Source organism: Mustela putorius, unplaced genomic scaffold, assembly GCF_011764305.1.
Source record: "Mustela putorius furo isolate JIRA1106 unplaced genomic scaffold, ASM1176430v1.1 tig00003987_pilon_pilon_pilon, whole genome shotgun sequence".
Lineage (NCBI taxonomy): Eukaryota > Metazoa > Chordata > Mammalia > Carnivora > Mustelidae > Mustela > Mustela putorius.
Window position 1 is genome coordinate 13,666,834 of NW_025422126.1, and position 25,814 is coordinate 13,692,647.

The 25,814-nt window shown below is 40.5% G+C and overlaps 1 protein-coding gene across 20 annotated transcripts in view; it reads right to left on the reverse strand.

The window, feature by feature from the left end:
- DLG2 (discs large MAGUK scaffold protein 2) overlaps positions 1 to 25,814 on the reverse strand; it is a 1,545,411-nt gene that overhangs the window by 122,566 nt on the left and 1,397,031 nt on the right. For all 20 annotated transcript variants that reach the window (XM_004763483.3, XM_045071283.1, XM_004763486.3 and 17 more), the window contains one exon: positions 21,710 to 21,824. In XM_004763483.3, coding sequence (XP_004763540.1) covers positions 21,710 to 21,824 — 115 coding nt within the window. The remainder of the gene's footprint in view (positions 1 to 21,709; positions 21,825 to 25,814) is intronic.

The window sequence follows — 25,814 nt, forward strand, 5'->3', positions numbered from 1 at the left end:
GACTCTTTTATTCACAGCCCCTCTGACACCTGCAATTCAAAGGCAAAAGAGAACAAGGGGCAGGCAAGGAGCATGGTCGACCTCCCCCAAATAAAGTGGGTACACAAGAAGCTGTCTCTTTCCTTCCTCTTCCCTAGGCATTCATATTTAAGGTACTCCTCACAGACAGTTTCTAGCATTTTAAAAAACACTGCACACGGCTTGCCAGGCTGAGCAAGGACATGGATTCAGTAGAGTCGTGGGGTCAACCAGACATCACACGAACTTTCAGACACCAGAGCTGATTCTAACACAAGAACTAAAAGCAAAATGGTTGTGCTGGTTGTTGGAGTGGGAGGCTAATGGATGACATCTTTTTCTTTTATTTATAACTCTCTTATAAAATCCAACAAGCCATGGTGGGGTTCTCTTAAACAGCCAAGGGTCTCCAATTAGTTCCTTCAACACAACCGTTCACAGAATCGCAGACAGAAATTATGCGTACATTTCTCATTTGGAACCTCCTGTGGTCCAAGAGCCTACTTTCCTGCCAAAAATGCGACAGCAAGCCACTAGCATATTCAAACAGGAGCCCCCTTTTAAAGTGAAATATTAGGCAGGACCACATAAAACGCTGACCGTTTTATAGAATTCTTCCTGATATTTACATCAAACCAGAGGATGAGCTAAGTCACAGAGGAAAGAGACCATCTCTGAGGAGAAGGAGCGAGCCAGAAGAACAGTATTTAACCGGAAGAACAGGATTTAACCGGGGCACAACCTGCCTGCGTCATAATGAGCTTAAAGATCCCTGGAGCCAGGCAATCCCTTACCCTGGACATGCCCTCCCCACTCAACACACAGTCTTTGCAAGCTTCGTGGGCTTCAGAGCCCTGAGATAACTATCATCACCCTTGCACCCAACATGCCCCAGCAGGGTTCCCTATGCCTCACCCTCATAGTCCTCACAGTAACCTGTTTACTGCTAATGAGAAATCTGGCTCTGTGTGCCTTTCTGGCTCCAAGTGCAGCAAGGGCAGATGGAGGAGCCCTGGGAGCTAGAGGTGGCAGAATTTTGATATCTCCCATGAAGCTGGCTTGGTTTTTATACTCCTAACACACAAAACAAGAAGACTCAGATTTCAGGGAATCACTGAATAATGGATTTTTAAACCCCAAAATGAAAAAAAAAAAATTTCTCTTCTGGATAACAACATAGGTTGCCTGTAAGAGCGTGCACAGATCTTTGGAGGCTCCATCCCTCCTCCCCACTCCCCATCTTCACTTCCTACTCCCAGCCTAGAGTTGAAATAAGCTGAAATTTGAAATTCACAAAGTGCAGTCCCTGTCTATCCCAAAGCAAAGAAAATCCTATTGGAAAACTTTGCCTCTAAGGTGGCCATGTTGAGGCCCTATGGTTTTCTACTGGATTTTCTTATTAATCCAGAATTATCTCTTCATGTGCAATAGAATTAACCTTTCTAGGGCAAAGGCTGGATGTTCTATGTAGGAAATGTAGTCAAGTTTTAAATGCTCGGTGCTTAAACCCACATGCCTGTATTTTGGCAAAGCTAGGGATTATTTTCACACCACCGAATTTTGAGGGGAGCCCCAGGATCTTAACACTCCTCAAATACCATTCTAGGTCAAAGAATTGGAGTAACGTTGTTCAGAGTTTACAGTTTTCAAGAATGTTCATGAATTCATCACTGTCAATGGTGGTTCTCTAAGATAGGACCCTTTGCACTTTGTAGTTACCCCAATACCTCTGGTTAAAATAGAATCTGAGAGTCAAATGGATATCAGGTGGGGAGAGAGCTCAGAGATGACTCTGTTTTAACACCTAAAAATCTGAAGGCTAGAGATGGGATTAGTTTGTAAAAGGTTGTACAGCAACTCAAAAGTCCTTCAGGGATGCCTGGGGGGCTCAGTTAGGCATCTGATTCTTGATTTCAGCTGGGGTCCTGAGACCCAGCCCTGCATCTTTGGGCTTTTGCTCAGCAGGGAGTCTGCCTGGGATTCTCTCTCTCCTTCTCCCTTTGCCCTTCCCTGCTTTCACTCATACAAACTCTATTTCTCTCTCTAAAATAAAATAAGTAAATCTTAAAAAAAAGGTCCTTCAATTTTCCTCAGGCTGCAAGGATCTGTATCAAGGTGGGAAAACCATGTTCCTATCTATGCGGTATGACTGGAAAGAAAACAAAAGGAAAGTGGGAAGGCAATTAAACATTTATGGAGCCTGATATTTGCTTGGCACTGAAGCAAACAAAGCAAAGGGAAATGCAAAGAACTTTGGGAAACAGGAGTACAGCTACCATCTATGCAACAATCACAGGATAATAAGTCAATGGTAACCATAATGACAGCTAATGTTTATTAAGAACAGCCTATCTGCCTAAAAGCAATGCATTATCTCACTGAATCCTTTTATTGTCTAATGAGATAATAATAATAGGTGTGACCATTTATTGAGCATCTTTTCCTATGGGCTGAACACTGTGCTAAGCATTTTGTAAACAGTATCTGATTTTATTAATGCAACACGATTATGAGGCTGTTCTCCACAGTATAAAGATGAGCTAACTGAGACTTAGAGAGGAAAAATGACACATCCAAGGTCACCCAACTGGTAAATGGAGGAACCAAAGTCTAATCTTGGCCATCTGATTGAAGAACTTAAGCTTTTAAGTGCATCACTATTCTGGTCCTCAAATACAGGTGTCCAAGGAATTGGGTTTCATGTACATACATGGAGACGGAGACCAACAAGGGGAGAGAAGGGGAGAAGGGGAGACATAGAGAGGGAAGAGAGAGAGAGAGAGAGAGAGAGAGAATGTAATAGAAGGAGGTACTATTTATTCGCTGCTTCTAGGATTCTGTAGGAGACCATGCTGTTTAATAATTCCAGGATGACAATTTTAAAAATCAGTAGCCCTGGTAACCAAGTCTATGATTGAAACATGCTATAAAAAAAGAAACATTGTGTGGTAGCTGGTCCTAGACAAACTGACAAGCTTTGTTCTATCCTTTTGAAAACCAAGGCATTATTTACACACACTCAGCTGCAACATAGAATCCCTCCATTAAAAGATTTTTACACTTATCTGTAAGTAAAAATAGAAATACTTGAATAAAAGCACATCTTTTTTTCTTGTGCTAAATTACTGGTTAGAAAAGAAAATCACAGAAATTCGCTGAATGGTATTGCATGAATTACACCAAAGCTTAACTATGCCTCCTTAAGTGGCACTCCCATGACGAACCTCTTCTTTGTCCTCCCCAGCAGCAGGTTGCCAGGACCCTGTGGGATGGCAAATGGGACCCTGAGGGGCTTGTTGCCCAGAGGCAGTGACAGCTACTTAAAGGCCCCCCCCACCCCCTTTTATCTGCTATGCACTTCTCAAGAAGCCAATGTACCTTTCACTTCTTTGGGGATGGGACAGCAGTTCAAGTGGGAAGGTCCATCTTTTTCTAGTAGCTCACGGGTATGAACAAAGGTGATAAATGCCTGCATATTCTTGGCCTTAGCCACAAGCTTGGAGAAACTATACACTTGAGATTTAAAAGCACAAGAGGATTTAATTTTTCATCTGGATCCCCAAAGAGAGCATAGGATTGCTTTTTCCAGCATAATTTATCGTTGATGCTTCCATCTATCACCCATCCCCTCCCAAAGCTCAAGGGCAGCCACAGGGCTAGGTGCTCTGTGTGCTGACACACAGGCACTAGAGCAGAAAAATAAAGCTTCAGACCTGGGCTTGAATGTTGGCTCCACCATGCAGAAGCTGATTCAGGGCCAGTTTCTCAACTCCTGAGTCTCAGCTTCCTCACTGGAGAAAGGGGGTCAACAATCGTGCCTTATCTCTCACTGAATTAGTGTAGGGATTAAGTAAGATCAAATGCCTAACACATAACCAGCATCTGATAAGTGAGAGCACCATTCCTATTTCAGGCATGAGAAAAGTGACACTCAGAACAGGTAAGTGACTTGTGCAAGATCTCGGATCTAAGAAGGGATGGAACCAAGACTCCACCCTAGGACTGTGAGAACCGTACATGCTCTGAGCAGTGGCTTGCTTCTCCTTTAATGCACTCGCAGTCTAAAGAGGAAACAGTCAGCTAAGCTCAGAGTTTCCTACAGTCCCTACAACTGAAGTGCTAGGATAGGAAGGGGCAGAGGTGTGGACCAGGAGAGCTTCTAGGAAGAAGTGGTGCTGGAAAGACCTTTGACAACCTCTTAGAATGCAAAGAAAGGGGACAGTGCAAAGGCAGAGAGAAACAAAAGAGCAGAGTAGGGTGCTCACAGAGGCTGCAGCCCAGGGCTGCAGGGGAAGCGGCAGGAGGGTGGGGTGCAGAGGCAAGGCAGAGTCTGGATCAAGAAAATCTCCTAGACTGAGGAGATCTGGAGATCTGGAGATCTGGAGCCATGGATAGGTTTTAAATAGATGGATGAACTCAAGAGTTAAAATGGCTGGAAGTGAATCACACTTGAATCTTTTTCATTTTCACTTGGAAACAGAATCTCTCTCCCACCAGGCAGTCTCATCTAATGTTTCCATGCCAACGGATTGCTGAGGCTTGGGAGAGGCTAAGCCCTGAAGTGGGGAGTGGTGTGCATAAAGGAGAGAATGAATGCAGAGAGCAGCTAGGGTTGGTCGGTGAGGATGGGCAGGACTGGGGAATGGGGGCAGGGCACTACAGGGTGGGAAGGGGCCCAAGCAAGAAATCAGAAATGAGGATTAGGTGGAAGTAGTTGTATCTGAGCTTATTGCAACCCTGGTCATTACTATACACACACACACATGCATACACGCATGCACGCACGCACACACGCACACAGATAACATCAGTCAAACTTGGTTTTTTGTACCTCAGCTGTACTCTCTGAACCTTTTCAATGAGACCTCATGTAATTTAAGAACTTGTAACCAGTTTTTCTTAGTGACTGGAAATCAAAATATAAATGTTACAACTTTCTGATTCTCAAGAAATCTTTTCAATCTTTGCAGCCTGCTTTCCAAGTTATTTAGTCTTAACTCGGAAATTCTGTGTGTGCTAAGGGTTAACAAATTATAACACTGGGTTCAAGGTTAGTTTCCCAGTTTGGAGTCTGAATGGGATCAAAACTGAAAGATGTCCCAGGAACTGACCTTCCTGTTCGGGGCAGATTTGTGTAGACTTCCGTGGAAGAAATCTGAGACTTTAAGTGAGTATTCTCAGGTTGATGAGGAAATAATGCTAACAAAAAGAATAAAAAGAAAAAAAGAAAAAAAGCAGAGAAAGATAAAATAGGTTCTTAATGTTGCTGCACACTGGTATCTGCAGGAGAGCTTTAAAAAATACTGATGCTTGGAACACATTCTCAGGAAATTCTGACTCAATAGGTTTGGGCTTCAGCCTGTTAAGAGCACTTGTGACGTTGTGATTTATAATAAGGTTTGGCTTTGTCCCATTCCTGGCCCTGAGCTCCTCAAACCCTTGAAATGTCCTAAGTGTTAAGAGCTACAAAAGTGTCTTTTATTATTCATAACAAGCCCCTTTCAGCCACAGGTCAGTTCTGTTAATGAGTTGACTTTTGGAAAGTTCCTGAAGGTGGGGGCTGTTGGAAAAGGGAACCATGTGATTAGAGTGTTGGGGCATACAGCCTCACTCCCAACTTCTGAAGAAGCCAGAGGGGCTGGAGGTTGAGTTAATTATCAGTGGCCAATGATTTAATCAATCATGCCTAGCCAACGAAGCCTCCATTAAAAAATCCTAAATGGCAGAGTTAGGACCCTGTTCAGAGCATTTCTGGGTGGCTAAAAACATGGAGATGTTGGGAGGGTCGCTCTCCTAGAAATGACACAGAGGGTCTATACCTTATCTCATGCATTTTTTCCATCTGGCTGTTCCTGAGTTTTACTTTATATAACAAACTAGTAATCTACTAAGTAAATTGTTTTCCTGAGTTCTACGAGCTGCTCTAAGAAATCATCAAACATGAAGAGGGGATTGTGGAGACCGATGATTTCTAGCCAGTCCGCCAGAAGCACAGGGGACAGGACCTACAACTTGTGGGATCTGATGCTAGCTCCAGGTGTCCAGGCAGAGAGCGTCAGCACTGAGTTAAATTCTAAGACACACAGCTGGTGTTGGAAAAATTGGCTGCTGTGGGGGAAAATCCACACACACCTGGTGCCAGAAGTGAAGCATTCAGTGAGGAGCAACAAGGAAAACAGAAGTTTTTTTTCCTTATACCTGCCCAGGTGATTCTAAAGTGCAGCCAAGGTTGAGGAACATTAGATAGAGGAAGAAGAGGCAGTTAGTAAAACCCAATTTAGAGATTCCCCTTGGCTCCTCCCTGGAGAGGAAGCCAGTGTGGACCAGTTACAGTGAGAGAGAGGCTGGCAATGGGACACCTCCCCTTCCCAGCAGGGCTCCCCCTGCTCAGAAATCCCTTCTGTCTTAGTGAAGAGAGACCAATCCAAATTCAATGCCAGATGGCGAGATGGATTTGGATATCAGATCTGGATATTCCTCCCTAGACTGGGGCTACTCTGAAGCAGATGGAATGTTTTTATTCCTGCAATCCTTGGATGTGTCCAAGTGTCTGGTACACGAAATGTCAATAACCGTTTGTAAAATGAATGGATGAAAAAGTCTGAGGCACACGGATGTGAGATGAACATTAGACCTCATTTCACCAGGCTTCCTTCTTAGCACATTCAAGAAGTCATAGGGTTGGGCAACAGCAGCTTTAATGAAAAACAAAAGGAAACAAAAAAATAAACAACCAGATGCCCTCCATAATTTCAAGTGAACTGAACAAATATTTATGGCATTTCTTTCTGCTTAGACTGTGTTAGACCCTATGAGCCATAGACCGAACTTTTGAGCAAAAGATCACATCCAGAAGCATTGACTGGTGGATTAGAAGCATTGATAAGGGATTAGTGCAACTAATTCAAGTAGCTTAAAAAGTACAGCAACTGGTATTATGGATGGGCCTGGTGCAGATCATGTAACACTTTTTGTCTTTTCATCAGTGTTTCAAATACACAAATTCCAAAGAGCACTATTTCTGAAATTTGCTTTATTCCAAGTAGCTCCTGGAATTCCTGCTTAAATCCTGACTCCTAGGGGATATTCAGGCCAGAAGTGTCAGAAGTCTGCAAGTTTTCAAAATATCCTATCCTGTATTTTTACAGGTGATAGGATGAAGTTGGGGGAAGGAGATAAGAAGGAAATAGGAAATAGCAAATACTGTATTTATCTCATGACAGACACTTTTCAAGGCCACCGACACTTTTGTTGGATTTAATACTTGCAAGAACCCTTCAAAATGGATATTACTATTCCTAGTCTACATTCAGGAATGTGATCCCAAAGGTAATCCACTCTCTTCTATCACCATAGGATAATTTTGCTTGTTTTTGAGGGTTTTACAAATGCAATCATATTGTTGTAGAAGGTTGGCACCATAGAGCGCCCATGACCTAATCCTTGAAATCTGTGAATATGTAACTTACATAGAGTAAGGACCTTCCAGGTGTGACTAAGGTGAGGGACCTTGAAACAGGGAGATCATGTTGGGTTATCTGGGTGGCCTGACCTAATCACATGAGTCTTAAAAGCAGAGAACCTGTTTGGGTAAGCCAGAGAGGTGCAAGTGAGAAGGCATCATCTCAATGTTCCTGGCATATACCATAGGAAAAAAAGGGCTACTAGCCATGGAATGCGGCAGCCTCTAGAAGCTGAGCATGGCCCTCCACCTGACAGCCAGCAGGACAGCAGAGACTGTGGTCTTACAATGGTAAGGAATGGAATTCTACCAGAAACTCTCATAAGAAGGAAGCATATCCTCACCGTGGGCCTCCAGAAAGGAACATAGCCTGATCATACCTTGGTTTCAATCTGGTAAGACCCGTAAAGAACTCAAAATTTATAGAACTATAAGATAATACATTTATGGTTTTTAAAGCCACTAAATGTGTGGTAATTTGGTAGAGCAGCATAGAAAACTAATATACATAATATTTTGCATGGCTTCTTTCACTGTATTTGCAAGATTCTTATCTGCTGTTGTACACAGCAACTGTTCATTTTCATTGCTGTACAATATTCCCTTGCATAAATATGCCATAACTTATTTATCTATTCTATTGTTGGTAGACAGCTGGATTATTTCCAGGACTAGGCTATTACAAACAATGCAGCCGTAAGCATTCTTCTATGGATTTTTGTTGAACTTATATAAATACTTCCATTGTGTATATACCTAGCAATGAATCACAGAGTATAATATGTTTAACAACAATAAATACTAACAGTTTATCAATGTGGTCAAAAGAATTTACCTCCCATGAGCAACACATGAAAGTCTCTACATGCTTGCTGTTAATATTTTAATTTATATTTCCTGATGACTAATGAGATAAATACCATTTCATGTGGGAACTGACCATTTATATATCTCCTCTTTCATGAAATATCTGTTCAAGTCTTTTGACCATTTAAAAAAATATAGTTTCTATCTCTTGCTTAATGTCTTGTGGTAGTTCTTTAGATATTCTGGTTATAATTCCTTTGCCACGTATGTTTATTACAAATCTTCTCCTATGCTCTTACACTTTCATCCTATTCATGGTATCTTTTGATGAACAGAAGTTTTGTGCATTCTGTGCATACATTATCCTTTATAAATTAATATTTAATTTTGATTTCTTGATCTTCTGTTTATGAGAGAGATAGGACTGTGAGTTTCTTTTCTCACAGTCTCCTATAATTAATAGTTACTTAAGAAAAACTTAAATTTACATTACACCCTTTCATACTTGCTATAAGTTAGTCAAAAGGTCTTGCAAGCCTCCCCTACTGTATGCAGCGGCCCACAGCCAGAAAACTCAAGTCTCTTCACTGTGAATGCTTGGTATATGAAGGATGTGACTCTATGGCTCAAATGTGAGCCATCATCAATCCATACTCATCACTCCATATTCTTCTTTAAGGCACTTAGTTATTATTGAGGGAGATAAATTATATGTTAAATGACTATATGTCCTAGTATAAAACTTACAGTACTTTCTATAACAATTTTAAATACCAATACGAATGAAGGAGCATATATGAAATCTAGAAAATGGGGATTTCTAGAAAACCTGGACATTAAGGTTAAGAACAGAGATTTGGCAGACAAAATTGAGCTTGTTTTCCTTCTTCTTTGCTGTTAACATAAATGAACTAACCTCGGTTTCATTAACTGTATAATGGGGATAATAATGACACTCCCTCATAGATATTATGAAATATAAATTCTTATCACCATCTTATCCTCAGGATACCTGAATCCATTATATAATCAAGGACTTAGGAGAGGACTGTAGTGTGTTGTGGAGGTGGAAGCAATATGGAACATCGATTTAAGAGGGAAGGGGCAGAACAAGGAATTTTAGGAAAATAGAAAAATGTCATTTGATAAAGAGCCCACAGTGGGATTCATTCAACATAAGCTTTTTAGAAAATGCAGAAACTCCTCATTGACCTGGCTTCACAGCAACCAGAAACATAGAGATAGCTCCATGATGACTAACTCAAGAGTTCTCCTTGATAGGAAGAAGGGGATGCAACAGTTCAGCTGCCACCAGAACTGGTTTAAGAGCTTTATCTGGAGAGTAAGAACTAACTAGAGTTAATGTACATGAGAATTTGTATTTTTAAAATAGAGGTCACTAGTGGCTACCAAATATCCTATTTATTGTAAAGTTCTATTCATTTAGCATCATATTTTATCAGCATTTTACCCATGGAACCAGATTCTTTTTTTCTTTTTTAAGTGTAGGATCCCAAATCTGAAAGGCCAAATTTCTATTTTTAGGAAAATTAAAGTGGAGATGGCACATGAAACAAGCAATCTGGCCTGAAATGATAACAGCCTAAAAAAGTTTTAAAATACAATGGAAGATACTATAATTACAATGATACTTTTTTAAAAGAGACTATTTTTAAAATGAATAAACAATGACACAAATGTCAATACATGACAGGAGAATTTAAAAAATAATGAAGGTAACTTTGATGAGGGGAAATTCCCTCTTACCTTTTAATAAGCATCACTAAAGAGCATCAGTGTATCACAAAGCATAGGTTTGGGCTTCCTACTTATTGAGAAAATTATATAAAAGATAAAGAAAACACATGAGGAAAAAGCCAATCTAAAAGATAATATATTTTATCAAGAAAAAACAAAATTCAAAAGTGCATCCCAAGCATTTTTGAATCATTCAGATTGGACCAAAAGATCCAGGATTAAGAATTAATGAGGGTACCTGGCTGGCTCAATGGGTTAGAGCCTCTGTCTTCAGCTTAGGTCATGATGCTGGGGTCCTGGGATGGAGCCCTGCATCGGGTTGTCTGCTCAGCCAGGAGCCTGCTTCCTGCTCTCTCTTTGCCTGCCTCTCTGCCTATCTGTGATCTCTGTGTGTCAAATAAATAAATAAAATCTTAAAAAAAAAAAAAAAAGAATTGGGCACCTGGGTGGCTCAGTAAGTTAAAGCCTCTGCCTTCAGGTCAGGTCATGATCCCAGGATCCTGGGATGGAGCCCTGCATGGGACTCTCTGCTCATCAGAGAGCCTGCTTCCCCCTCTCTCTCTCTCTGCCTGCCTCTCTGCCTCTCTCCCCCTCTCTGCCTCTCTGATGTCTGTCAAATAAATAAATAAAATATTTAAAAAATAATAATTTAAAAATATTTAAAAAGAATTAATGAAGGCATCATTAATTTTTTCAGGGATGAGTTAGGATTATATGGACAGCGGAAATATGGAGATTCATCTAGCAAGGTTTTAAAAATATAAATTTCAAAATTTGGAGTACTTTTCCTGATGCTCCTATTATGTTCTTATTTTTCTTTGGGCATTAAAGTGCCCTCTCTCACATAAAATGGTAGCAAATAAAGAGTAATAAACTAAAAATATATATGATAATTTGTATCTGTATGTATTTATTATCTTTAAAATTCTTATGTGGTGAAATCAGGTTGTCAATCCCATGTCAGGTCCCCGATTTTTTTTGTGTGTGTGTGTGTTTTTTTTTTTTAATTCTAATATTGCTGGTCAGGGGAATCTGGAAGTCCTACAGCCTTTGCATTTAGAAAATGACACCTGGAAAGGACACCAATACCCACAGGTTCAAGAGATTTCCAAAGTTCTCTGAAAAACTTCTGTGCATTTTCTTAAAAATTTAGGCCCAAGGAACAAAGGAAGGGGGGCAGAAACTTGTGGAACAGGAAGACGAAAATGTACTGCTGGTGCTAAATAAATGTGAAATAATGACACTACTTAGCTTCTGGGAAGATTTACTTTGGCGGAGAGAGATGACTCAAAATTCACGGTTGAAAGCTCAGAGCAAGTGGGAATTTAAAGTTTCTTGGGCATTAAGAGGGTTGGCACAGAGTGTTTCTGCAGATCATAAATTCAGACATTAAGATAATTTATATAAAGTACTCTTGCAGGTAAAAGACAAAACTTGGATCCTTGAAAACGTTCTCAATGCTGACTTCATAGTTTCACGTACTACATGCTTTACTAAGAAAAACATACATGCTTTGAGCTTTGAGCCAAATGTCTTAACCCAGGTGTCAGCAGGACTGGCTTCCTAGGTGTGGGACCCATGTCCTGTGCTGGAGTATTGGGGTCTGGTCTCACTATCTTGATATTATTCAATTTTGAACAAGAAGCTGCACCTTTGTACTTTGCACCAGGCTCCACACATTGCGTGGCTGGTAGTGGGTATGCAGTGGTAGTGGGTGTGAGGCTGCAGGTCCCCCAAAAGGTGGGGCTCTATGTGTGACAGGCATTTCAGTTGTGTTCCTTGATGTGTTACACAGGCTGCAGAATTTGTCTGAGCCAAGGAGGGGCACGAACCTTGTTCACCCAGTTGGAATTGCCATACCTCAGCATGGACTCACTCAATTTAATCACAAAGCCACATGCTCTGTGTGTCCTCAAATGGGGGCACCAGATCTAGGGTGATGAGGTTATTCAACTGCCTATACAACATTCACAAAGCAAAAGTAGTTCTATAAAAATTATGTGCTACATAACATGGCAGTAAATGAAACACAAAGCAAACACTAGACAAAGACACATGTGAGATGTGTGTTTACACATCTTTGAAGCAAGTGGACTGAGTCAAAGTCCTGGCACTATTCTATCCTTAGAGAAAAGGGTAGGGATAATATTCTGAGCCTCAGATTCCTTAGCCAAAAACTGTTGGGAAACAAGACCGACTTAACAGACGTACCATATCAAATTGAATTAAATCCCTGACAATCCTTCTAGAAAGTCACATGGCACTGCAGGTAGGGGCACAAGACAACATGCTTAGATTCTAGTCTCATCATAGCTTCTTATGGGTAAACTTTAAAAGTGGCCTCCATTTTCTCTTCTTTACAATGGGGACAAAAAAACCCAGCACCTATTTCACAGGGTTTTTCTGAGAATTAAATAAAATAACCCACATGAGGTGCTTTCCAAACTGCTTGCCCAGAGTATGATGCAATTATAATTTGTAATTTATTATGGGTATGATTAAGTATTTTAAAAGCATTTGCCTATGTTTGTTATTGTTAGTTATTACTGGTTTATAATAAAAGGGAAAATGAAGTTGAAGTTCAATTCTACCTATATTAAATATGGCATTTGTTTGGCTAAATGGTTAAAAAACACCCAAACTAGCCTGAGATGATTATCAACTACTTAACCGGGCTGGTTAGTCATATGATCACAAAGGCACAAAGACCTTTGTTGGGCAGGGTACCATTTGCAAGCAATGAGGTAATCAAGTAAAATTTTAATTAAAGTTAAATGCTCTCCAATCTTGGGACATCCATAATTCATTCACTGGACTGAGTCAGCAGTTACCATATGCCAGACTGTGCTGTAACCAAGCAAATCTCCATCTGAGAGAGGTGATCCCCATCCAGTCCAGTGGAGGGGACAGGAGAATCAACTGGTAGGAAGCAGAGAGCACGAGAAGGATTGAAGAGAGAAGTTTGTGTGGTTCAGGGGAACACAGAGGGGCAGGAGCTCACTTGGCCAGCATTGAGTTGTTGATGATTTTCTTAATCCCTAATCACCATCTTCAACTGCCACTCAAAGAGTTCATTCAACAAGTATTTACCGAATTCCTATAATGTACCGGGCATTGAGATTAAAGAGCAAACAGCTAGAGTCTACTCCTATCCTCCTACCCTAACCTCATGATTTCAGGTAAGTTTTCCTCAATTCTTCTGTGCCCTCGCTTATCACCTGTCCCTCCTGTGAGCATTCTGTGTCCCATCTTTTAATGTTCTGCTCTCTCTTCTGGCTAAAGCTATCTGGATTGTTGTAGGAGGCAGTAATTTTGGTCTAAAGGGACGGGCACCTCCTCTAGAGATGAGGGGGCAGAGGGCAGAATCTAGGTGGTAGCATGAACCTTGAACACCTTAAGACAGAAGAGATGTCCTACTAATCTTTTTATCCACAGAGCACAGTGCAGTATGAAGTGGGTAGTTATGGCTCAAAAAAGGGTTTCTGGATGAATGAATGGCGAGTGAATGAATTAGGGTGCACCATTAATAAAAATATGATACCTGGATTCTAGATCTTGGCATAGAGGTAGAGGGAAAAAAAGATTCTAGACTTTGGCATAATGGTCAATGGAAAGGCCACCCATGTATCTTTTGTCCTTCTTTCCATAGAAATCTAAAAATTAAAAACCTTTTAAAATCAGGGCCAAGCTGTGATTTCCAGAGAAGGAGAAAACTCCCCCAAATCCCCAGTGACTCCTCCTCCTTTCTATTTCTGGCATAAAATTAGCTGCCTGAAGACAAAGCCTTTTATTCCACAATTAAAGATGTAATTAAAAATGCAAATGCCTGAAAGAGTGAGCATAATGCTAATGAGTCTCAAAGTATAAATGAAGAATCGAATTCTATTCTGCTTCAAAGGAGGCACTGGCTTTGGAGGTAGGCTCTGAGCACTTACAGGGGTAACAGGCCCTCCCCTTTACCTAATGAGTCCCATCTGGCGGGCTCTCTTATAGACTTAGTTTTACTTAATCCTAACAACAAGACTGTAAACGAGGCATTAGATGCATTTCATAAATGAGAATTCTGTTTTAGCGATCGGTAAACTTTGAAGCCTGGACCAGAAGCCAGGTCTATTGAGAGAAAATCAGTATAGAGAGTAAACCAAATGGAAGGGTGATCGATATGAGTTTAACCTGTGCCCTGCCAGGGTCAACTTCATCTTTACTGTATCAAAGGACAATCCACTCACGGGCTTCACTGAGAGATACATCAGGGTAAAGAATACGTCTTGGCCACAGAGCACCTTGCGTAAGTGGTTTTTTAAGCCTCTGTGAGCCTCTACACTGTTGATCTTCTGTAGAATGGAGTTAGTAATCCTACGTGGCACAGCACTGTGGTGTGGAAAGTCAGGAGTGAAGTCCGGGCACATGAGCTCTGGCCTTCCAGTGTGGCATACGCAGGCCACCCAGACACTACAGTACCTTCTCCAGACCCCTTCTGGTTTCCCAAGTCTAGACTTTCTCTAGACTTTCTGCTTCATCCTGTTCAACTGTTTCACATACTTGGTCATGACTCTCTCAATAAGATTCTAAGAGAGATAAGAAATCTGAATCCAAGCAGTTCAGACTTCCTTTTTTGTTGTAATACAGCATCTTTCTGAATGAATAAATGATGCTTTTGCTAAATAAGAGTATACGAGTGAATGACTGAGAAGTAATACAAACGCCACCGTCAGCCAGCCCTGGGCTAGTACGGTGTTGGTACTAGCAGATGAGTGTAATAGGTCCTCTGGGAACGCGGCTGAGCACATGCTGGGTGTAAGTCTGGAGGGAAGGAAGGTAAAATCCTGACTTATGATAAGTCCACAGATTTCATGGCTTTGTCTTAAATGTCTCCGGGAAATCCATAGCCGTGTGAAATCAGAAGCAGTTTCATACTGGAGGGAAGTCCCCTGACAGGCTCCATTTGACATTCTTCCTTACCACCCCCGGGTTACTGACCGGCAGAACACTGCAGCAGGAAGTAGAGGGGAAGGGTATGCTACTGTTTAAAGAAAAAAAGACCAGAGTCTCTTACCCATGTGATGATGTAGCTTTCCCTACCCAACAGAATCAATCAGGTGAGAACATCCTTCCCCTAGAACAAAAACCCATCAGGATAAAGAATCCTGAGTGGAATTTGTTGTCTCAAGGCCGTCCTTGATGTAACTTCCAATTGGAAGACTAGGGGTATTGAGAATGAGACCCAAAGTCCACTCATTAAGAGGGTATTGGCTGTGTGTGTTGGTCTAAATCTATTACTGAATTAGCCCCCAGTTTAAAGAGAGTCACAGAGTAAAGCAGATAAATGAAGCGGCCTGAAAGGTCCTGTAGTGCCAGATGTTTCCTGGAAATCCCAGCACCAGGAAGTAATGCTTGTGTTCTCAGGACGTGACCATGGACTCCATGGACCTGGTGGCAGCCCAGTTGGTATCGAACTTGATAGGACTGGTTGTTTAAAGATCTTGACTTAAATTCTACTTTTTTTCTTTTTCATCTGCCTAGGAATGAGTGTCTAGGAATTAATTCATTCAGCAAATATTTACTAAGGAAACTTCTTTATGCCAAGCACTGTGGCATATGGCACTAAGGGCATAATAAAATAATAATAATTTATAAAATGATAATAAATATTATTATTATTATTATAAAATGAAGACATTAACTGGAATTTGCAGGTCTAGTACTGAATGGTGTTTCCATTTTGAGAGCCTTTACCATGAAAACTTAATAAAGACTAGAGTGATCAGTATTTTAACAGATGAGTTTTAAACACCAGTGGTCTTCTGGCCAGGTGGCATTGTAGGAAGCCTAATAGGCGTACTGCAAAGATTAAAAAAGGATAACAATTGTAAAGCATATAACACGTGAGGTATCAGGGAGTAATGATCTGCCCACTATTTGACAGGCCTACATATACGGACTATGGGACTTCGGAGGGAAGGAGGTGTGTGTTCTTACTCATCTCTGTATCCTTAACATCTACCACAGACTGGTACACTGTAGGAATGTATTTAAACCATGTTTACTGAATGCAAGAATCAGTGCACTGAGGAATCAATGTACGAAAGCCTCATGTTAAACAATGAGGCAGGAGGCAGACCTAAGAGCATTTGTCATATTAGAGCCTTTGAAGCAAAAGCTGTCTCGGGAAGCAGCACGAGGTATTCAGAGGGTTTGGAGGGGGTGAAGAATGCAGAGGAGAAGTGGAAGAATCATGGGCTAGAGATACCGAGGACAAAATGAAGAGGCCAGCTGTAAGCCCAGTGACTCCTCCCATCTGTGGCTTCAGCTGAATACTTTGCAGATTCCACTTCTGGGTAGACTCTTGTGGGGTATGAGAGATGTCTGGTGAGTTGACAGAGCTGGGCATTCTGAAGCCTGCAATCCTGGGGTTCCCTTCAGCCTTCATGGGGTCTAGAGGAGCGAAAATGTAAAAAGGCTCCAGAAAGTCTGTTCTCCTTCCCTTGCTGAAGGAAAGCAAAGGGACAAAAGTGTCTCATCCCTCTGCTGAGAAAACAGTAGTTTGTTCAGGACCAATTCTATGGTCTCTCTGTCCTGCAGGGGAAAGTTTGCCTTTATAATATATGATAAATATCACCAATTAATTTCACCATTATTCAATCAATGGTGAATTAATTATCACCATTATTTCCTACGTGACAGGTATTTAAATTCTCTATTTTATTTAGTCCTCATGACCACTTTATAGTATCCTATTATTATTCTCATTTCACAGATAGAGAAACCAAGGCCAGAGAGACTGAGCTGTCCAAAGTCACTTGAGCTAGTAAGTGGCAACACCAAGATTCACATTTTGTCTGACAGAATCCAGCAACTGTGCTCTTACACACTGTTCTCCACTACCCTCCACACAGGACCTGAAGGTCTACGCTTACATCCAGTCTAACTCTGTGATCTTGGGGACATTATATAATTTCTGTGAATCTTAGTTTTCTCATCTGTAAAATGGAAGAAACATTTCTTGTCTCTTCAAGAGGTTGGGAGAACCACATGGGAAAACACTTGTATAACACCACAAGCACAACAGGTGACCCACATAAGGTGCTTGACAAATATTTCCCTTGACTTCCACTTCCTCCTCTGTACCAAGATGGCTGAAGCACCAGCCCAGAGATTTGCTCCATGTAATGCAGTGAAGGTGTGCTCTCCTGACTGCATGCAGTGTCTCATCTGCCTAGAGTGCCCCTTCTGGTTTATTCCATCTGCAAGCTGTACATTGTGACCCATTAGTGAGTCAGTAAATCAAGTCGATGAGTTGTGGCCTTCATTTTTTTGTTTCTTTTTTAAAGGGAGACAAATAGAATGGAACACAACAAAATCCACTTTACATAAAAAGCACAATTTAATAAAAAATATGTTTTCCAGCTTTGTCTATGTATTTACTCGGACACGATGGAGAATGTTTTCTTACTTTGAATAAAAAGACTTGAAAACGTGTAAGTTAACTCCCATAAGATCTTTAAAGACCAATTTGGGTATCTTTGCATTACAAAGCAATTAAAGGTGTCAGGCCTTTCTAGAGATAATTTTTCACACCACACTGCACTGTGATCGTCTTCTTCTCATCTGTTTCTCCCACTGGATGGAAGGTTCTTATGACAGGAAACTTTGACTTTTATGGCTGAGTCCTCAGTATCCATTATAGGTCTTGGCACAAAATATACACTCCAAAACAGCTTGATAATGTACAAATAAATCAAAGCAAATGGCTTTAAACCCAAATTCAAGACAGAGAGATTATTCAATTAAGCTCTCAAAATGGATACCTTTGATTAACAATGAACATGGGCCAGGCTTCACTCTTTCCTGTGATCTTTTACTCCCATTGATGGACTTGGCTGCTTTTCTTTCCTCCTCTCCTGATTCTTCAAGCCCTGGGTACTCCTGCTCTCCTTTATATTATGAAAGGCACGTTCCTTAGCTGTTTGCACTTCTGTGTGATTTCAAGCACCTGCATCTCTGACCTTTCTTAGTGGCATTTGAATGTAAAGGTCCATTCCTATTAGTAGCAGGAAAAGCTTTGTTCTCTGTCATAGGGATGCATTCACCAGCTGGTAGGTAAGAGCCCGTATCTTAGAGGCAGGGAGAGCTCCATCTGCCCACATAGCCTCGAAACACGTGCAAAAAAATCTGTATTGCGGTGGCTCGGGAGCCCAAGTGCATCTACGTCTGAAGAATTCATAAATGTACTTGTGGAGCATTTTGAAAAAATATTTTATTCAAATTTTTTACATTTTATTTACTTTTAAGGTTCTACAGCTCTATGTTTCACAATGCAGGAAATACACAATACAAAGAGCCTAGTAAATCAAATATATCCAAATCATTCACACAGAACAGGTACAGTGTTAGCATAAGCAGCAATAAACTCCATTTGCATAGCACCACCAAAGCACTTTGGGCACCTTACACAAACGATTCAAAGAAGGAAAATAATTACAAAGAGATTGGAAAATAGAGATGGTTGGCTCAAGTCTGAAACCCTGCCTGGCTCGGATGTGCGGATTCCCCCTCCCTCCTTTCGACACTTCAAGGCAAACAAATTGCTATCACCTGGGAGGACTACTTCTGGTGAGGGAATGAGGCCAGCTCCTGTAGCATCCTGAGAAGACACAGCCTCTCAGACACAGCCGGGGTGGGGGTGGGGTGTGTGTGTGTGTGTGTGTGTGTGTGTGTGTGTGTGTAAGGAAGAGGAGGCAACTCCTAGGGGAAGGGGTGGTTTTGTGGCACAAATATTCTACAAGCCAGCTAAACTGTTTATCACAGAACAAAGAGAGACTGTTAGCTTTCTGGTTTAGGTTTTGGCTTCATGGAAAAATACCAATAAAACTAAAGAAATCCCATATGTCCTGCAGCGCAGTTTATCCTGTGTAACCCCCCAAGGGGTTTATGTTGGAGTTTCTCCTCTTGGCTAACCTATTTCTTCATCTAAGAGGTGGGGGCTGTGCTGCCAGAAGCGGACTGGGAATCACGGCTCAAGTGCATTCAACAGCTGATACCGCAGAAGCTGAGCCCGCGGGAGGCGGAGTGCGAAGGCAGGGACAAGATCTGACTCTGCCACCAAAGAGCTGTGGCAGATCTCTCCCCTCCTGGGGCCTCAGTTTCCTGTCCTGTCAATTAAGCCGTGGACCTGGGGTTGGCTAAGATTCCATCCAGCCCTAGACTTCCATAAAGCTAAGCAGAATAATATTCCAGGATGTCATTCTAAGATTGAAGAAACATGCTTATCATCTGATATTTATATAATCAGAGAAATCCTGCTACTCATTTATTTTGAGAGAGGAACTTAGTTGACTTTCTAAAATAAGTACAACCAACTGGCACAAGCCCTATTCCAGTGTTCTAGATAAAGCAAGCATCACTATGAAAATCCTATAGCTAAATTTGGTGTAACCCACCCCCCTCTGTAAAAAATAAAGAGTGGGGGACAAAGGTACAAAGTTGCTGGATCATTTTTAGTAAGAATTCCCCTTAGGCCTTGCTAGTTCATTCTATTTGATTGCCTTTTCATAGCTGTTGTTGGGGTAGGCACATCGTATGAACAAGGCCGAGGTGGGGGAGGTCTTGAAAGTTCTTTCCTCTGATTTTACTCTATGCATGTCCCCTACCTCTTCCAATGTTATGCCTCTAAGAGTCCTTTAGATGCTAAGGTCAGCCCTCTAGGTACTAACTAAAGTATTAATAATTATACATTTGGAAAACAAATACCATATTATTTGTAAAGTGGTGAGATCATCTGGAGAATTTCCCAGGAAGCGTCAGCTATTTTTTTTTTTTTTTAATTTTTAAGTTTCATTTAAAAGAGGTCCTCCTTTCAATTCCATTTACAACTATTAGAATGTGATACAAGGTAAGATTTTTTATTACCTTAAGTCTTGATCTCTTTTGTATGTCATACTTTTATTTATCATTTTAGAGAATAAAGGTTTGGGTCTGATTAATACTACTCTTTAAAATAAGTCCACTAGCTTTACATTCCATCACTGTATCACCCAATTTAATTTTCCTAACCGTCCATAACTTAATTCAAAAGACTAAACTATTACCAGTATATTTTCAGCAAAATTTTTCTAGTACATTAATATTTTTATTCATTCTATTTTTTTAATAAGATAACAGTACGGTAATTTTTCCTTCCAGTGTTATTCTATATACCCATTTCATTTGCATTAACTGATTTTTCTCTATCCTATTAACCGAATTGGCTTTTTCCAATTTGCTATCCAAGACTAAAACATCTCAAGATTTAAAATATTTCGCATCACAAAGACCAGCAACATAAAGCCAGTGAGGAGAAAAGAAATAGCTACTTTCCATCACGTCTGTGACTTCACTACAAGACACATTCCAGGGTGGTTCTTAATAGTTCCTGTTGCAGATTACACTGCAGTATATCCAAATAACCTTGTGAAATTCAGTCAGTCAAATTTGGAACATTAATAGTCAAAAGTAGTTTCGCTTTGTTTTATCCTGTTTTTATCTTAAATCTTGGGCTTTTGAAGTATTAGAACCTCCTGGAATAAGGAGGGACTCTATGCTTGTTCTAGGGGTCCAGCAACTCAAGGCCCTCAAGAACGTGCCACCATCTGGAATCCTGCTCCCTTCTTGGCCCTGCTGTGCCTACCTGATACACATAGAAGATAACTTCATAGCCAAAGTGGAATCAACAGGGCACATCAATTCAAGTCCATAATTTAGTATCCATAACATACCCTTCATGTGAGAAAAAGACAATAAATTTCATGTGAGGAGGATATGACCTTAGGTGGAAGTCAGACCAGATTCTGGGGCCAAGTGAGGAGAGGAGAATGCAGTGAGGGTGGCTATGGTTCCTCGTCTGGCCCATAGATTCACCTTGACAATGTATTAGATATCACTTCCCTCCTTTGGTTGTTAGTACTTATATTACTTTAAAAAGTACAGTCAGCACTGATGAAGTATATTTTGGAAGGAATATAGGAAGCTCGCATTAAGAAGAGGTGCACGTTATAGTTCAGCGATGATGAATCTTACTCAATAGTTAGCTATAGGGATGAAAGACTGCAATGCTTTTCAAGTCCAATCAGTCACTTTTTTTTCCCCCCAGCTGAATTGATGAATTTTGTCAGGCAAGGAACAGGTATCTTTCATAGTCTAAGAAACAACTGATCATGAGATACCATGGAAGAAAGTCTTTCCACTTGCTGGGAAGAAGCATGTAAGTCTCTAGCAGTGTGCTTTTGATTTTCAATTAATACACCGAGTTCATGTAATATATATCAAGCAGATCAAGAGGTGAGACAAGAGTATTTTCTTCATATATTGACAGTAAGAAAATGTTTAAGGTTTTGGTCCATATATTGAATTTAAGATGATCAGGAATGAAAATATCTCTTTTCATGATTTTTACTGCAACCAGTGCTGAGAACTTGACCCCGGACCATAACATTCTCAAAGAGCAACTTGTTAAAAGTAATGTAATAACATTTCAAAAACATCTTCAAAGTGGTTAAACTTGACGTCTTATGGTGATGAACTACTAATAAAAACACATGTTCCATAGCTACAAGGTGTTGCTTTTATCTCCCCAAGCTGGATTGCTCACAAAGTGCAGATCACAGTAAGAAATGCTCCGTTGCCTACCTGACATACAGGGAGCGTTTCTGATTGGTTCGCAGGGACCCGGACCCGGAGCTCATGCTGTGGTTCATCATCTGCTCGCGCAGGTCATGGATTTTGGCCTCAAATCGAGCGTAATCTGGAAAAGGAAACAAAGATGGTAGATATGGTCCCGTGCCTTCAGAAAAGGAGAAATGGTGCATAGCCAAGGCAGCTACCTGCCTGGGTTGCTGGTTCCTTTGCCAAGTATCAGGGAGATGCACAACCCAGAATGATCAACACAGAGGGATCAGTTGCTTAATATTATTTATTTGCAGACATTGACAAAAGGAAAAGGACAAATCAGTTACTTCTCCAAATGTAACTAGAAAATATATTGCCATCAAATCCCCAACATGTGAAGAGTCCATGGGGGAGGAGGTATGTGAGGTTATAAACAGGCAGCACAGGGCATTCTTGTGATGATGAAAATGTGCTGTCTTGACTGTTGGTAATGGATACCGAACGTGTGAAAAAATGATCTACACTTGACTACACTCACATACACTCACACAGATCAGTACAAGGAAAACTCAGAAAACTAGAATTAGATTGATGGATTACATCAATGTCAATATCCTGGCTATGAGAATGTGCTTTAGTTTTACAAAATGTTACCATTGGGGAGAACTGTGAGTAAACGTTACAGGGATCTTCCTATAATATTTATTACAACTGTATATGAATATATGATTACCTCAAAATTAAACTTTAATTTAGAAAAGAGGGCAAAAAAAAAAACCCAACAAAACAAAATACCCACAAAACACCAAGATCCATGAACAAAACAAATATCCAAGGAATTAGCAATTAGAGGGTTGCTAGAGGCTGATCATTTGGGATCATACTTCAATTTTGCCTTATAACTTTAATACAAAAAGTCCATATCAAACTTCATCAACTCTAATATGCATTACACATTTTTTTAAAAGATTTTATTTATTTATTTGACAGACAGATCACAAGTAGGCAGAGAGGCAGGCAGAGAGAGAGAGAGGAGGAAGCAGGCTCCCCGCTGAGCAGAGAGCCCCATGCGGGGCTCGATCCCAGGACCCTGAGACCATGACCTGAGCCGAAAGCAGAGGCTTTAACCCACTGAGCCACCCAGGCGCCCCTGCATTACACATTTAAATGAGCTTCTAGAGAATGGCATTGGAAATGGGGGTAAATATATTTTGGAAACACATGGGTCTAAAAAAAATCAAGGAAATGTAGGTATATATCATACTATTTTTTCATAGGAAAAATATTTTTTCCCTATGTCAATCCAATAAAAATGAAGACAGCACAAACAGGATTTAAGATATTAGCACAATTAGCATGTAAAAAGGAAAAGCTTTTGAAGTTTTGATATTATTGATTGCAATTTGTTCTATCTCCTTGGCATACAGTGTCTTGCTTTAGCAGAATCTAGTGGGTAAGAAGGCCAATTCACTCACAAGATAAATATGAAAATGTTAGTTCAAATTTTAAATGGTTCTTTTAATTGCAAAGAAACTCACCATAGAGAATTTTTTAAATGCTAATTCAAATTATAAATTGTTCTTTTATAGAGAGAAACTCATCATTAAGTATTTCCTCAGCATATTTCAAAAAACAATTTGATTTTCAATTTAATTTATTCATAATTTTTCATAAAAATAAGGATGACTAAATGGACATAATAAAAGATGATCCCCTTACAGTGTTTCAAATTCTTAAAATAAAAAGTTCCACAAATTAAATTTAAATTCAATTTACTGATTATCTATTGATTATTATGGGGTAGGATATCATAAAGAAGATTTAACTTTGGTTTTCAGTTATAAGAAGATAACTGGATAATAACCTATGAATGCTAAATTTTTTTTAAAGATTTTATTTATTTATTTGACAGAGATCACAAGTAGGCAGAGAGGCAGGCAGAGAAAGAGGGGGAAGCAGGCTTGCCGCTGAGCAGAGAGCCTGATGTGGGGCTCGATCCCAGGACCCTGAGATCATGACCTGAGCTGAAGGCAGAGGCTTAACCCACTGAGCCACCCAGGCGCCTCTGAATGCTAAGTATTTTTAACGTTTAGTACTCTAAAGATAAAACCATCAAAATTGACTGGAAATTTCTGGTGCCTAAGCAAAGTCTTATGTAATCTGGATTTGGAAGCCTCCCTCTTCAATACAGCCTTTTTTTTTTTTTTTTAAGGGAACATTAGTTACCATACAGTACTTCATTAGTTTTTGATGTAGTGTTCCATGATTCATTGTTTGTGTATAACACCCAGAATTCATTTCAACATGTGCCCTCCTTAATATCCATCACCCAGCTATCCCATCCCCCAAAACCCCTTCCACCTCTAAAGTCCTCAGTTTGTTTCCCAGAGGCCACAGTCTTTCACAGTTTGTCTCCCTCTCCCTCTCTGATTCCTCCGCACCACCTCCCCCCACCGCCTTCATTTTTCCCTTCCTTCTCCTAATGTCCTCCATGCTATTCCTTATGTTCCACATATAAGTAAAACCATATGACAATTGTCTTTCTCTGCTTGACGTATTTCACTCAGCATCATCCCCTCCAGTTTCATCCATGTTGGTGCAAATGGTGGGTATTCATCCTATCTGATGGCTCAGTAATATTCCATTGTGTACATGAACCACATCTTCTTTATCCATTTGTCTACTGAAGGGCATCTTGGCTTCTTCCACAGTTTGGCTATTGTGGGCATTGCTGCTCTGAACTTTGGGTGCATGTGTCCCTTCTTTTCACTACATCTGTATCTTTGGGGCAAAACTTAGCTCTAAATAATTAAATCCTAAATGATTAAATAAGCAGAACATATATTTAATCTAAAATCTATTGATCATAATTTAGGAAATTTATTTAAATCCCTTTTGACAGAGGAAAGCAATCATTTATAACAACCAATACGACACTGTATGCAGGTTTAAATTTTTTAGGGCAGGTCATGTTTTCTTGCCATCCTAAGAGCCAATTAATTATTAATTGGCATCACATGGCAGACACTGTGTTTAGTGCTTCATGGGCAATTATTTCTTCCTTAAGTCACAAAATTAAGTTCATGAATATTGTCAATATTTGGACTACATGGAAAAACAGAGGATAAAAACTGAGAGGTTAGCTCTTCTTCCTTCCCTCTCACTGCCGTCTGTTGCTACACCTTTCTCTAGAGCTACCTGCTGTACTTGCACAGACATTTATCAACTCATTTCACATACATACACACACATACCCACATACATATGAGATCAATATGTATTATGCTAATGCCTTTATCTTCCTTTATAACTGTGTAATTTGGATCTTTTCCTGCCTTCTCCCAAATTCGTAGATATATTTCTTAACACCCTTAATGGCATCACATGGTTAAGACCACAATTAACTCAACAGTTGCAGAGAGGTATGGCGGAAGATAGACCCATCCAGCTCTTTGCTGTTCCAAACAGGATCTCAGGCTACGTGAGCGCATGTATGGGCAGGTTAGCTAGTGCAGGTACTGGTTAGAGCTTTGCACGGATGTCATGCAGACCCAGATAGCACTTCTCGGAGAAGATAATCTGGTCTGGGAGACAAAGCAGGATCTCTTAGTGTCTTCGGATCATGCTCTACACTGCCCTTTCCTAAATACCAGGCATTTCCCAAGAACTAGTAAGTCAATCCTCCATCGGTTCCCAGGACTGCCTTCCTTACAACTTCGAGGACAGCGCTACTGTGATAAAAAACCTAACATCACACCTCCTCTCCCCTACTTAAGCATCGCAATTCAGTGCCAATCCCTGACCCCGCTTGACCACTTTGCTACCTTTTTGTACTTATCACACCAAATTGCAGTGATTTGTGCAGCTGCCCATATTCCCCATTAGACTGAGTTCTCTGAGAACAGAAACCACAACTCACTCTCTTTGGGGTTCCCTGTCCCTAACAGTGTCTGGTGTGCAGGAGGCATTTAAATAATAGGGTTTCAACAAACATTTTCTGAATGAATCATGAATGAGGAAATGAGCAGAATCATTAAACGAGTTCAGTTATAAAATGCCTACAGGCGCTGAAATTGCCCATTTTCCTTCCTTCTTTCTTTATTTGACACAGAGAGGGAGAGTGAGA